The sequence below is a fragment of the Notamacropus eugenii genome, chromosome 1 (assembly GCF_028372415.1).
Source record: "Notamacropus eugenii isolate mMacEug1 chromosome 1, mMacEug1.pri_v2, whole genome shotgun sequence".
In the NCBI taxonomy this organism is placed as follows: Eukaryota; Metazoa; Chordata; class Mammalia; order Diprotodontia; family Macropodidae; genus Notamacropus; species Notamacropus eugenii.
This window is the reverse complement of record NC_092872.1, coordinates 477,402,847-477,417,748: the sequence shown is the minus strand read 5'-3', so window position 1 is coordinate 477,417,748 and position 14,902 is coordinate 477,402,847. Positions and strand designations below refer to the sequence as shown.

Here is a 14,902-nt window from a genome sequence, read left to right as displayed (position 1 = left end):
CACATTGCACATGTTCTTATGCTTTTTCAATATATTGATCAATTGGGCTGATGTTTTCTCCTTTCTCAAAATATTATTTGTCATATCAGTTACCTCTTTGTGAGGAGAAGGGGGAGGGATATATGGGATAGTATGGTGATATAAAGAACAGAAAATATCAACAAAAACTTATTAAAAATAATCACAAAGACAAATATGTTAACCTTAAATTTGTGGGATTTTTTTCTTAGTAAACTTTTAGAACTACACTTTATGTACATTAAGTTGGAAACAAATTCAGCATTAGTAGAGCTGAGGGGCAACTTGTATACTATTACATTACTCGTGGCATTGCAAAAGGATGCAATCTTTTTGAAAAGGCCAATCTGACTGCACACAGTAAGAGTTATAGATTATACCCTTTGACCCAGAAATTAAATGACTTGAAATACGCTTTCATGGTGTGATAAAAAAAGTATACGTATGTACACACACATATAACTATAGAAGAAGCTAAGGAAGGTTTTGGGTGTTTTGCATCAACTCATACAGAGGATTTCTGGGGAGACATGGATAAAAATATAGGATGATAAGTAAAGGGCAAAATATCCATAACACTGCTATTTGTTACAAAAAAAATAATTTGGAAATAATCCAAGTGACCAATGGTTAAAGAATGCTTTAACATAATTGAGTATAACAACATTAAGAATGAGGTGAGAAATGTGCAAATACAGAAAGTCACATAAAACAGGGTAAGATGAAGTATAACAATATGTATTAGAAATATAAATGGACAGAGATTGGAAAGAAACAGAGGGAAGAGTAGAAAATTTGTTAGTACTATCAGCTTAGGGTGGGCAGCTATGTGGCTCAGTGCTGTGCCTGGAGTCAGGAAGACCTGAATTCAAATGTGGCCTCAAACATTTGCTAACTTTGTGACCCCGGGAAACTACGTAACCTCTGTTTGCTTCAGTTCCCTCATCTATAAAATGAGCTGGAAAGGGAAATGGCAAACCACTCCAGTATCTCTGCCAAGAAAACCCCAGATGGGGTCCCAAAGAGTCAGATGCAACTAATCAACTTAACATATTTTTGGGGGGAATGTATTCATACTGAATTTTTTCTTAAGCTTCTGGTTAAGAATTTTAAAAAGCATAAGCATGTCATTCCAACGCTGTTTTAAAAAGAGTTTCTACACTGGATATATTAAGGAAATACCCTAGAATTACACCTGGATTTCAGCAATCTTGCAATTAATAAATGTTCTTACAATACTCTTATGGACAAGAGAGAGAGAAATGGATTGAATGAGGGTTCAGCTTGTTAGATTTAGAGTTGGTTAGATGAGACACCCAAAATGTTGAGAGAAAGGTCACCCTGAAGGGAGGTCTCTCATGACATATCACAGGGTATGTCCTTTGTCCTGTGCTGTTCCAAAATTTATTGATAAAATATTGATCTAGGCAGGGAATTCATGTTCATTAAATTTGTGTACATCATATAGCTAGGAGAGACTAACAATCTGAGGGATAAAAATCAACATTCAAAAAAATTGATAGGCTAGATTGGTGAGCTGAGGCTAATAAGATGAAATTTAATAGGTGATAAATACTAAGTCCTATATTTAGGTTAAAAAATGAATTGTATAAATATGGCTGGATTTAATGTGAATGTGAAAAGAAGAAAGGAAACATGCCTTTATTAAGTGCCTGCTATGTGTCAGGCACCACTAAACACTGAATTTACCTCATTTAAGTCTCACAACCATCCAAAGAAATAGGTGTCATTATCTCCATTTTATAGTTGAGAAAGCTGATTTAGACAGAAGTTAAATGATCTGCCTAGGGTCACACAGCTCCTAAGTATCTGGCTAAATTTGAACTCAGGTTTTCCTGATTCCAGGTCTAGTGATCTATCTGCTGTCACTAGCTGCCCCCCCCCCCCCCAAAATGGGAATTTTAGTGATTTCAACTATTAGCAAACTCCACATAAGTCAAGAATGTGATGTGACCCCTCCCAGGCTACATTAATTGAAACAAAGTACCCTTTGTACTCTGATCAGATTCCATCAGGAGAATTGTGTTCATTTCTGGGTAGCACATCCCAGGGACATTAACAGGAGTACGTCTACAGAAAGGTAGCCAGGATGGTGAAAGGATTCAAAATCATTAGATATGAAGGAATAATGGGAAGATCACACGATTTAGACATGAAGAGCTTGAGTTTTTATTCTGGCTGCACTGCTCACTACCTACGAGACTAAGGACAAATCACTTCTCCTCATTGGGATTCAGTTTCCTCATCTGTAAAGTGAGCCAAGTTGGCTTGGATGACTTCTAAATCATCCTTCTAAGTCAGTCTTCCAGTTCTAATCTAATGCTACCATTCTGTAAATGTTTAGCCTGAAAATGAGGGAGACATCAGGAGCACATGAAACTGGGAGGGAGCTTAGAGGTTATCCAAGCCAAACCCTTCCTTTTAAAGATGAGGAAGGGCTTTCATATGCGAAAAGGATTAGACATATTCTGCATGGCCACCATAGGGCAGAGGGTACAGAAGCTGATTTTGTCTCAGTGGCAGGAAGAGTTTGCTAACAATTAGTCACCCAATGATAGAACAGACTTCTTCAATATCATACAGATAGATTTAGAACGGATTACTCTCACAAATTGGTGTTCATCCTTCATTCTCAGAGATGACCAATGATGTCAGAAGGGTGATGTCTGGACTTACAAGTGAATTGGATTTGAATGAAGCAGGGCTGTGCAAAGTCGTCAACCTCACTCTCTCCTCCAGAGTCATCAGTCCAGAGGCAAGACAGAAGTTGGGATGATTGGCGGTGGCCTCAGATACAGTAGGAGATGTTGGCCTTTTTAAGCTAAGGTCTTTCCCAGGCCTCAGTTTGTCTGAGGCAATGTCCATTCAGTGATTAAAGACTAGGTAAGAACTGAGGTAAAAGATGGCCTAGTTTGCCTTCTCAAAAGAACCAGCCTGAGAGGGGAAACCTCTCAGAGCTTCTGGCCAGAACAGAAACAATTGCTATTTACACTCACCCTGAGGCATCAAAACCCAAGCAATACTTGTTATTGGTCAATCAGCAAGAGTCTAGAGTCTGTAGAATCGTTTGTTAGGGAAATTGCTTCAGGTAGGATTGGGACTAGGTGAACTGAGTCTTCACCAAGATTCTACAGTCTTTCAACAAGCATTTGTTAAGTGCCTGCTATATTTCCCTGATGGTATGATCTTCTTCGGCAATGAAGGATGAACACAAACTATGTGTGCTTGACATCGATGTGATAAAAACCAAAATGAAACTATTTCTGTCCTCAAGAATCTTATATGCTACTGGTGAAAACAATATAAAAACATCTAACTAATGTGCAAAGTAAATAAAAAGTAATATGGATCTACACATGAAAAAACTGAGACCCAGAGAGAGGAAGGGACTCATCCAAGGTTCCATGGTGAGCCCAGGTGTCCTGTTACTGAGTCTAGGGCTTCTTCTACTAGAAACCAACCATATTCTCTTCCAACCCATTCTTTTCCCACTTCACCACAGCTTGTCCTACCTGGGCCTGACGGAGCCTAGAACCAGCACATGGAGGCAGAGGAGCGTAGCACAGGAAACAGAGTTGGTTGCAGTGACAAGAACAGGGTCGGGGCAGCACCTGCCACATGTAGAAGAGTATAGTGAAGTTACCTGCTGGTTCTGGGGTCCACCCCAGGCTGAGAAGAGTCCTTCTGCTTCTCTGTCTCTACCAAGGGCCAGGAAGCTAGACTCACATGGCAAGGTAAAGCTTGGTAGTGCCCTCGAGATGGTGAGCAGGTGCAGAGCAGGGTGGGACTGGAGAAATGCTGAGGAGGGCATTGGATACTGTGGCTGGCAGAGTTGAGGAGGTACCTGTAAGAGATGTTAAGGGAACAAAGTCTTCAGAAAGGAGGAGATCTTGGTCTCCCTCCTGGAATCCCAGAACCTTCTGGGCTCCTGGGCAGAAGAGGCCCTCCAGAGTAGGGCCTTGATTTCCGTGGCTTCCCAGGGTTCCCAGAGTAGAGGCTCCATCTTCAGCCCCCTCCCAACCACTCACCTCTTGAGTTCTTTAAGCTGTTGAGCCAAGACTTGCTGCTCATTCCAGGCACGGTGCCTGCTGCTCTGAAGCTCATTTTTTTCCTCCCTGGGGGAAGAGCATGACAAGAAGAGAACCCCTTCTTCCTTTCCTCCCATACCCTCTCTTGCTCCTTATGCAGAGAATCACTCTATCTGGATGCCCAGATCAGGAGGTGTCCCTGGGGACAGTCTGGCCAATGATCCAGGGACAGATGCGGGTAGGGGCAGAGATGAATGATCTGAGCTCTAATAAGCACTTACATTCCTGTCATGCTCTGGACAACTTCTCTAACTGGATCCTCACAGAACCTCTGAGATTATTCCATTTTATTGGTGAGAAAACTAAAGCTCAAAGAGGGAAGTGATTTTTCCAAGGTCACCAGTGTGGTTAGAGGCAGAACTGTGATGAGGAATCTAAATCTGTTGATGAACACACATGCACACACATGCACATCTACACAAATGCACAGAGTTAAACTTGGAAGGAACTTTTGAGATAGTCTAATTCAATTTTCTCACTTGACAGAGATCAGGAAGGCCAGAGAGGAGAAATAACTTCCAAGGTCAGAATTCTTAGAGTGTAGGCTCCTGGAGACTATGTCTTGTACAATATATTTGTACTTCTTGTTTCCCCTGCAAAGTCTACCGCATACTATCTATTCAATGAATATCTGTTGAATGAAGAGAGGCCCGACCCCAATGGCTCCCAAGGTCAAGGTTCTTTCTAGCGCAACACAGATTGATTGGGGAAGGATATGGAGAGGGAAGAGGAAGGGTAATACCTGGCTTAGGAAGGCTAGTTTGGGGGTCGGTCGGGGTAGAAGTCCCAACAGCAAACATGTATGTAGAGGTTTTGCTAAGTGCTTCGGGAGGACAAAGGGTTTAGATAGGACACAATCCCATCCTCACAGAGCATGCAGTCTGGTAGAGGGTAGGACACTGACGATGATGATGATTAACATTCATATAGTACTTCAAGGTTTATAAGGCACTTTACCAACATTTTCTCATTTTATCTTCACAATAACCCTGGGAGGGAGCTGCTCTGAGCATTCTCATTTTACAGATAAAGAAACCGAAGCAGACAGAGGTTGTCACCCGAGAGACATCTGAGAGCTGATTTTCATTTCTTTTAAATGCTATGTGTGGTCTGAGGGAGAAGGTTATTATCAAATGGATAGGGGCTGGGGCAAAGATAGTGAGCGTCCCTACCTAAGCTGTTGGTTCTCCAGCATGAATTCCTGTAGCATCCCATAGAGGCTTCTCTCAGCCCAGCCAGACTGGGGCCCCTTGCTCTTGGAGTCTACAGGAGGAATGGAAGAGAAGGGGGATCTACACAGCTGCCCAGAAGCCTTGTGAGAAGCTTGGAGGTCCACTCTCAGCTTCCTACTGGGCTAGGAATGGGAGTAGGGTGGCGATGGGAGGGGTATAGAATCTCTGCTCTTTCTCCTACTCCCTATCAGATCCATAATTAAGGTGGCATGGCTCAGCCTTCATCCCAGGGATGCCAAGAAGGCATTAACAGCAGCAGATTCAGGATGTGCTTCCTTGCCTTTTCTTGCCCACACACTGGATGAACTCCTCCTTGGTTCAGTCCTACTCAGTCTTATCTTTACCACCCCTTTGTCTCAGGCTCATGAATTTCTTGTCATGGGTCTCCTTCCCAATCCTCATACCCCTGTGACCCAGAGGCTGCTCCAGTCTCTGTTTCAGCATCAAATTCTCCTGACGGAGCCGCTGGATCTCCTCCTCAAGCCCAACAGGCTGTGGACCAGGGGGACCCTATAAAGTAAAGGATAGGGGTTAACATGAGAGATAGCTACTGTCTGCTCTGACCCCAATTTTACCCTAACTCTAACCTATCTAGTAACAGGATAGGATTTAGAGTTGAAAGGGGTCTTAGAGACCATCTAAGTCCAATCCCAACATTTTATAGATAAAAGAACCTGAGACCCAGAGAAGTAAAGCAATTGCCCCATTGCCTAAGACAATAAGTATCAGCGCTAAAATTCAAACCCAGGTCCTCATTCTAAACCCAGCAGTCCAGTCACTAAGCCACAATTGTCCTCTAGCCCCAGCTGTAATGGTCCCTAATCTCATCCTTGGCCCTAGTCTTGCCTTCCACCCCTACTTGATCCCAACCTCCTCAAGATTGTCCCAACTAGATTGTCCTCACCTTAGGCATGGGCCGGGTGGTAACCCTCTGAGCTCGGCTGGCATAGCGTAGTGTATTGAGTGTTTCTGGGAGGGACTGGGCTGAAGGGGACACACAGGCCACCTGTGTGAGGGTCAGAGGTTAGTTTTTCCTGAATCTCTGCTTTCCACCCTAACCAATCCATAAGCCTGGCCTAGTCCCTTTTCCCTTGAACCTATCCCGTGGGAGTGAGAGAAGAGCACAGGATTAAAGGGTTGGCAGTACCTAATGACCCCTGACTCTAGGATTCCTTCCTTGTGCCTCCCTCACCCCATACCATGAGAGTGATTCCACTGCCACCCAGAGAATCTGCCAGCAGTCGAGTAAGCTTGCTGTCTCTGTAGGGGATGTGGTGCTTCTTTTGTCGTGGGTCCAGTAGCAGAGAGATGCAGTGGCCTGTGGGGAGGTAGGATGGTGAGTTCCATGGAAAGCCATGAGGCTGCCATATTTCTCAAGGACCTTCCAAGGCGGCTGAGAAGGCAAGGGATGGGATCAGAGTGTAAGATGGGGAGGACACTCGGAAATCATCTGGTACAACTCCGTAATTTAGAAGATGAAGAAGACCAAGTCCCAGAAAGCTTAAATGACTTGGACAATGTCACACAAGTAGAAATAAAAAGAGCTAGAATTTGAACCTTGGTCTTCTGATTCTAATTCTCTTTCTCCAAATCTGAGCTTCTGCTCAGGCCACACCCTGCGTATCTAAACCCTCCGCATCCTTTAAGGCCCAGCTCAGAGTTCCACCTCCTATAGGCTGTTGTTTGTACTTCTTTCCCAAAGAGGACCATGACATCAGGGAGGTGAGGCCATGACTTGCAAGTGAATTGGATTGAAGTGAGAGAGGCTGTGCAAAGTCACCAGCCTCACTTACTCCTCTGGAGCCATCTGAGTCCAGTGGCCAGATATGGACCAGCGCAACTGGAGATGCCCAGGATGCAGTGGGGACCTTGGCCTTTTCAAGCAGAGGTCTTTAAGACGTCTCAGTTTATCTGAGACAATGCCCATTCAATGATAAAGGCTTAATAAGAATGGAGGCAGAAGACGGCCTCTTTACCTAGTAAAAAATAAACAAAATCGAACTGGGAGGGGAAGACGCTCAAGAATTCTGGTAAAAATAGAAATAATTGCTATTTACATTCATTCTGAGTTAATCAGCGCCCAAACAATGACAAAGTAGAGTTCCTACAGGGATCTTTCATTGATTATCCCCACTACTTCCTCATCTAAATTCTATTGTACTTCAGAGGATGTAATAGAATCAAATCCTGAGTGACTTTAAGTTTACTCATTGCTCTTGTTGAGGAGTAATAATAGTCTTCTGGGAGAATGCAGAGACTGGGGGAAAGAACACTAGACAGTCAGAAGATGTGGATTGCACTTCTATTCATATTTACTGAAGGGTCCCGTATGATGATGATGATCCATTGCATCTTGGGTCATCTCCAGTCATCCAGATGAATATCAGGTCACTGGACCCAGATGGCTCAAGAGAAGAAAGTGAGGTTGGTGACCTTGCACAGACCTCCTTCACTCAAATCCGATTCACTTGTAAGTCATGGTCTCACCTCCCTGATTTCATGGTCCCCTTTGAGAAGGAAGTACAATAACAACCTATAGGAGGTGGAACTCTGAGCTAGGCCTTGAAGGATGGGGGAAGGTTTAAATATGCAGGGTGTGGCTCAAATCAAAATCATCTGCAAGTCATGTCATCATCTTGATGTCATGGTCCTCTTTGAGAATGAAGGACAAACATAACAACAATTTACTGAACATTCTCATTACATGAGAAGCAGTGTGGAATAATGGATAGAGAGTCAGCCTTGCAATCTTGAATACCTCTCCAACACATATTGTCTGTGTGACCATGGGCAAGTCACTACCCTCTTGGTACCCCAGACAACTATTTAAAACCATAAGTTGGGAATCAGGGGCTGAAATGCATTGACAGAGGGAGTTTCTTCCCTGCAGTTTCCTATAGAATGAAATCTCAGGTCTGGTCCAATAACCAAACCAAACCAAAAAACAACCTGTTATATGTTAGATGCCAGTTTGGAGATATAATTAAATACAACACATGGACCCTCCCCTCAAGAAGGTTATAGTTTAGCTGTTTGACCAGGTACAAGGCATTTTCCCTTTTGGTGCCTCAATTCCCTCATTTATTCAATGAAAGGGGTCAAACTAGTGGTTTCCAAGGCTTTCATCTCTAACATTCCATGTTCTAATGTTCTATCAAGCTCTGACATTCTATGATTCTGTGGTATCACCACAAGACAATAAGCCGCTTCTAACGGGAACTAGGTCTTTCCCTCCTCTCCCCCCGCATTGCACCGAGGTATTACTTAAGGGAAAATGGGGAAAAAGAAAGTCTGGGTGTGGAGAAGACATCCCAGTCCAACCCTCTTGGCTTACCCAGGGCTAGCAAGCTGCGATTGATATTGCTGGCCTCCAACATCAGCTCTCCTCGAGAACGTGTGGCTGCTACTTTCTCACTGCCAGCCAGATCTACAAAGCACAGCTTTCCAAATGTATGTTCTTTTGGCCTGCTGGGGGACCCCTGTTAAAGGAAGAGTCAGGAGCTTACCTGGAGTGGTGCACTGCCCTCCTCCCATCCAAAGAGGATGGAAAATTTAAAGTTGAAAGGGACCTGAGGAGTCATCTGATCTAACCATTTCATTTTATGAATAAGGAAACTGAAACCCAGAGAGGTTAGTGACTTGCACAAGGTTATACAGATAGGGGACCCAGGATTAAAACCCAGGTCTTCTGGTCCCCAATCCAGCCCTTTCTATGATACCATGATTCTAGAACTGAAACTCACAACACTCGTGAGTGACTCTGAACCATATTAAAATGTAATCAGGAAATATTTAGCAAAATAATAAAAATACAATGAAACATAGATAATATTAATATGTGGTTTTTTAAGTCAATATGTGGCCCTCAGAGATCCTTATGTATCATAGAGTGGCCCCATTTTTATTTGAATTTAACCCACTGGCAGAGATCCTCTAGTCTAAACCATACCTAAGCAGAAATCTTTTAGCAACATTTCTGACAACCTCCATTTGAAGTCCCTCCAGTGATGGGGGCCTCACTACCTGCTGAAGCATCATCCCATTCCACGTTGGGGCAGCTTAACCTTTAGGAAGTCTTCCTTTTGTCAAACCAAAATTTGTTTTTCTGCCACTTCTATCCATTCCTCCTAACTGTGTCCTCTGAGGCTTAGGCAAAACAAGCCTCACCATCTCTGTTCCATATCATAACTCTTTCAATATTAGAAAACAGTCCTCATGTGCCCTTTGAAGGGAGACCCTGGGGACTCTTTGATGAGTTCCCAGACATCTTGGTATGACTAATCTGTCATTTGGTATAGAATCAAATTATCTGCACTAATGGACAGGGAAGTAGTGGTTACCAATAGGCCAAAATAACTAATAAACCCTTAGTTATTTCTATTTGTGGTTCACTCATTTTTCAGTTATGTCCAACTTTTTGTGACCCTCATTTTCTTGGCAGAGATACTGGAATGGTTTGCGCATTTCCTTCTCCAGCTCATTTTACAGATGAAGAAACTGAGGCAAGCAGGGTGAAATGACCTGCCCAGGGTCATGCAGCTAGTCAGTGTCTGCGGCCAGATTTGAATTCAGGAGGAGGAGTCTTCCTGACTCCAGGCCTTGCACTCTATCCGCTGTGCCACCTACCTGACCCAGTTATTTCTATTGGACTTTATTAATCCTACTTCATTAATCCACATTCCTCCTTTTCTTTCCTGCTCCCTATACCTGCCCCCATCTTAGTAGAATTCATTTTCAAACTAAGTATGGCTCAGGCTGTGTTAACTGGAGAGATAAGTCAGGTGGGGAATTATCCCGAAATTAAAATTATTAAATTAAAATTATCCTGAAAGACAAGAAGCAAATGGGAAATAATTCACTAGTGGATAACTGAAAGATGAATTTATTTGACTCTGAAAGAAAATGTCTGTCATCTTTCCTCTGGGAGCTTCTCTTTTAAGGTAAGCATCTTGGACATTGTCTCCTGCCATCCTCCCCTCCCTCAGACACACAGCAAAATACACACACACACACACACACACACACACACAAACACACTCCTTTCTTTGAGGGCAACTCACAATAGGACACTGAATATGGATGGTGAACAGGGCATGACTACGGCTGGAGACCTCATTCAGACTGTGAGCTGAACTCCGACGTCTTCTCAGACCTGGGGAAGACAGAGTGAGGGCAAGGATTCAATCCTGTGCCTGGAGACATGCAGAAGAAGAAAAGTAGTTATATCCACATTCTCTAGGCTGAGTGGTGGAAGTAAGTCAGCTAAGGAATCTCTAGCCCTAAGATATCTGGCTACTCATTTCCATCTAGAAAACTATCTCCACATTGCCTACACGCCATGGCTTTTGATTTTAACAAGCCACATTACATTTACATCTTACTTTGGGTTTACAAAATATGTTCAAATCTAAATCTTCAATTCATCCTTATGCCATGCTTGAGAAATAGGCAGGGTAGAGATTATTATCCTTGGAATATCAGCTTCAATAGTTTCTCCCATAGAAACTATAGATTCTATCCTGTATGTTTAAAAGGCAATGAAATTTTGTCATTACAATTTAACTGTTGTTGTTTGAGGAGTCTCTGAGGAGAAAGGGAGCTTAACATTTGTTCTGGAGGGACTATTAATTGTGATATCTGAAGACAGGAGAGAGAAAAGGGCTTAAGAAAATTTATTTCCATAGAGAACTGGGTTCAACTTTTGTCTTTTAAAGAAACAAGAAAAGAATTACTTGGAGAAGTCTTTAATTGGCATCCTGAGAAAACTAAATGGTAGGGCTGCGTTTACAGAACTGAGGAGAAGTTAGTAATTGGAATGTTGGTTAAACATAATATGACTTTCTCATAACTTGTATATCTTAAATAATTATGTGTGTCTGATTTTTTATTGTTGATCATACTGTTAATAAATAGTATAGTCATTAACCTTGATGTTTATTTAAGCCTGGGCTATCAGGGAATTTTATATAGAGAGATGCTCAAAAGCCTATAAGAACATGGGGAAATAAATTTCTCCAGGCAATAAAATAAAATTTAATTAACTAGAATGGGAGTTCAATATTAATTGATGAGAAAGATATTATACTTTTAGTAACTAATAAGGAAATGTCAAAATATTGCCTTAAAACTCCAGTATGAGAATATTAAAAATGAACTAGTAGCAGGTCAAAGAGGCAATCATTCCACTTAGGCGACAGGTAAGGGTAGTTCCTACCTAAACCCCTGCTAAATCCCAATTTTAAGGATGAGGAAACTGAAGATCAGAAGTTAAATGACTTACCCAAGGTGATAGAAAGCTCACTCAAACCTGGGACTCCTCTTTCTGGTCCAGTTCATTTTCTGCTATATTAGTAGATAATTGAGTGCTGGATTTGAGTCTGGGACCTGTATTTCCATCCAGGCTCTGCTTTGTACTATTTTGTGGCCTTAGGTAAGTCACTTTGCCTTTGTGACTATCAGTTTCCACATTTGTAAAATGAGAGAGTTAAACTACATGACTTCTAAGATCCTTTCCAGCTCTTTAACTTTGTAAACTTGTGTTTGGCTTTCTCTATGCCTTTCTTCATACAATTCTCTCTCCCAAGGGTGCCTTCCTTCACCCCAGCTGTGGGCACTGAAGGTCTATCCATCCTTTAAGGATCCAACTCAGACATCACCTTTTTCATAAAGACTGTGCTCTTCCTCTCACCCCTGCCAAGAACTCTCTTTTGAGTTCAAATATAGTGTCATATCTGATTTGGATTGTCCTTAATATCCTTATCTTATATTTCTAAATGGATTATAAGGTCCTTGAGAACAGGGATCATATTGCATACTTGTCTGTACCCCTTTCCCCGCCTGATTCTTAGGAGCTAAGTCGTAACTGGGCACAGAATCACCCAAAAAGTTTCTTGAGTGATGGTCCTAATTCTGAGGACCCCTGGACTCTGTACCTTCCAGCAGGAGCTCCATCACTTCCTCAAATGTGCCAAATTTGACTGTTTTCAGCTTTTCCACATAGAAGCCCCGGGTCTTGTTCCAGCGAACAGGGAGGTGATGGTGGGGCCCTTGACTCAACAGGTCTCTAACCTGGAAGGTCAAGTAAAGAGGGAGGAGATACAGGTTCTCTGCTCATGGATGACCCTCTTCTATTACTCCCAAGTAGATATAATCCCATGACTCCAGTCCTGAATCCATCTCCTTGACAACAAACCCCTCATCCATATCTTCACCCAAATTCCCATGTCCCTCTTAATCTGACACTCCCTCCCCAAGGCCCAAATAAAAGTCTCCTTGAGCAAGAAGACCTACTTGTTTACCTTTCTACCCCATTTGGCCCCACCTGTTCATTGTAGATTTCTAAGTAAGAAGCACTGAGCATGACGCGGGTTCCAATATGCTGGACTTTATCCAAGAGACAGGCAAACGACCGCTGCATGAGCCCAGTTAAGCTGGGGGGCACAGTTTCTCCTTCTCCCTATGAGGAAAGGGAAGGCTGAGGGTGGAGGTAAGTCTAGAACCAGGTCATGACACCGAGAGATAGAAAAAGCAGTACATTGGTCTTCATGAGACCTGGATCCTTCATAACACTGACTGTCACTAATTTATTTTGTGCAACTCAAGGGACAAACCTTTTTTTTTTTTTTAAACTTTGAGTTTCACTCTCTTCTTTATCTCTAGATTAGGGACAATAGCCCTTTCCCTGCCTACCTCACAGGACTATTATGAGGATCAAGTAAGATGTGAAACAGCTTTGAAAACTGCCATGGAACACAATTGTTACTGATGCCTACAGTATTGGCCTAAGCCACCTTTGCCAACATAGACCTGGAATTGTTTTGTCTACATGGTTCTTCACAGACTTAATTTCTGAAAGTCTAACCTAAATCTCTTTTGTTATGGTTCAAGTTTATTTGCTCCTTTAGCAAGTTTTTTTGGTTGTTGTTGTTGGAGCACTGGAATCAACAATGACTGTTACTATCCATCAGTCAATTTGGTGATCTTTAAGTTTCAGGTTGGTTCCTCAGAGAGAAATGGAGTGGTACTCACCTGGGGAGAAGGCCCTGTCAGAGTATAGGTCTTCCCGGAGCCTGTCTGGCCGAAGGTGAAGGCTGTGCAAGAGAAACTGCAAATAGGAAAGGCTGGAGCATAGATGCTGAGATAAAGGGTCAAAGGTAGATGGGACCCAGAGACTGGGGATCATATAGAGAGTTATTGGGGCTGAATGAGAGAAAAGGAGTAAGTCAGAAAAAAAGTGATGGGAATGGAGGGTCTTAGGAACTGGAAGAGAAAGTCTTGGGCAGGTGTGGGAAACCTGTGAAAGGACACATGTGGCCTTCTGGGTCCTTAAGTGTAGCCTTTTGACTAAATCCAAATTTTACAGAATTCTGGTGTTGGGCTTTTCTACCCTAGCATTGGCCCTAGGAAGTCCTTACTCATGCAGGAAACTTGTACTGGTTGGGAAACTAAGGGGAAAAGAATAGGCATCTAGGAGAGAGTAGGAGTAGTGGGAGCGTGAGAGGAGATGAAATAGACAGGAACCTTACCCACGGAGAGAAAGCTCCACCAGACGCTGGACTCCACTGCCCTGGAACACCTCGTCCTGAGTTCGGGCTCCATCCAGAACCACGCTGAAGTGAAAGGCTACATCCTGGCCACCACCTAGCGGACTCACCTGAGGACGCGTGGAAGCTCAGGATCCAACCAGAAAGGGATGTGTGTGTGTGTGTGTGTGTGTGTGTGTGTGTGAGAGAGAGAGAGAGAGAGAGAGAGAGAGAGAGAGAGAGAGAGAGAGAGAGAGAGAGAGAGAGAGAGAGAGAGAGAGACAGACAGAGAGAGAGAGAGAAGGAGAGGGAGAGGGAGAGAGACAGAGAACAAATGAGAGTGAAAGAGATAGTGAAAGTGGGAACAAAAGAAATTGAGAGGGAGACAGGTGGGGGAGGGGCACGAGGAATCCAGACAGAGACTCAGACAATGCTGGAGTCACTATGGTTGATTCCTTTACCCATAGCCCTGGGAGACTGGACAGGTTGTTTAGATGAGGAGTTTGAGGGACTGAGAGGACAGAGGCCCCTCTGAGCTAAAGAAAAGGAAGATTCAGGCAAAGACTGGGATCAGAACAGGGAAGGGAGAAATCCATATGGGAGAGGAGAGATGGGGAGAGTCTTACCCGCAGAGTCCTGGGGCCAGAACAGTAAAGAACACTCTGCTCTCCCCTGCGCAGCTCAGCCTGGTTCATTGGGCGAACTCTGCAGGAGTACAATCTTACTCTCTGGTCCCTGCTCTGACTTCACTCAGCACTGGTGTCCCTTCCCTTCCCTGGTTTTCCTTAGTCCATGGTCTATTATCTCCCCTTCCCCCAAATTCAAGCAGGATCATGCTCCCACAATTTCTCACCTAAGCACCACTTGGATAGGTGTTTCCGTTCCTTCTGCCCTCTCTCCCCGGGCTTGGGGCAGATACCTAGAGAAAGTCACTGAAGTTACCACCTCCTCATAGCTACTCCCACCTACCCTACTCCTCTCCTCATCCCTGTCCATCCCACCAGCTCCATTTGGAACCATG

General features: G+C 43.4%; 1 protein-coding gene across 2 annotated transcripts in view; it reads right to left on the bottom strand.

Moving 5' to 3' along the window:
• Positions 1-14,902, bottom strand: part of KIF12 (kinesin family member 12) — a 36,502-nt gene that overhangs the window by 21,398 nt on the left and 202 nt on the right. For both annotated transcript variants that reach the window (XM_072632429.1, XM_072632428.1), the window contains exons 2-16: positions 14,735-14,800; positions 14,508-14,586; positions 13,885-14,012; positions 13,388-13,463; positions 12,681-12,815; positions 12,292-12,427; positions 10,420-10,511; positions 8,694-8,838; positions 6,559-6,677; positions 6,264-6,365; positions 5,764-5,869; positions 5,300-5,390; positions 4,068-4,154; positions 3,766-3,883; positions 3,552-3,650 (exon numbers count right to left, since the gene is read on the bottom strand). In XM_072632429.1, the coding sequence (XP_072488530.1) occupies positions 3,552-3,650; positions 3,766-3,883; positions 4,068-4,154; positions 5,300-5,390; positions 5,764-5,869; positions 6,264-6,365; positions 6,559-6,677; positions 8,694-8,838; positions 10,420-10,511; positions 12,292-12,427; positions 12,681-12,815; positions 13,388-13,463; positions 13,885-14,012; positions 14,508-14,576 (1,503 nt within the window). In that variant the 5' untranslated portion in view covers positions 14,577-14,586; positions 14,735-14,800. The remainder of the gene's footprint in view (positions 1-3,551; positions 3,651-3,765; positions 3,884-4,067; positions 4,155-5,299; positions 5,391-5,763; positions 5,870-6,263; positions 6,366-6,558; positions 6,678-8,693; positions 8,839-10,419; positions 10,512-12,291; positions 12,428-12,680; positions 12,816-13,387; positions 13,464-13,884; positions 14,013-14,507; positions 14,587-14,734; positions 14,801-14,902) is intronic.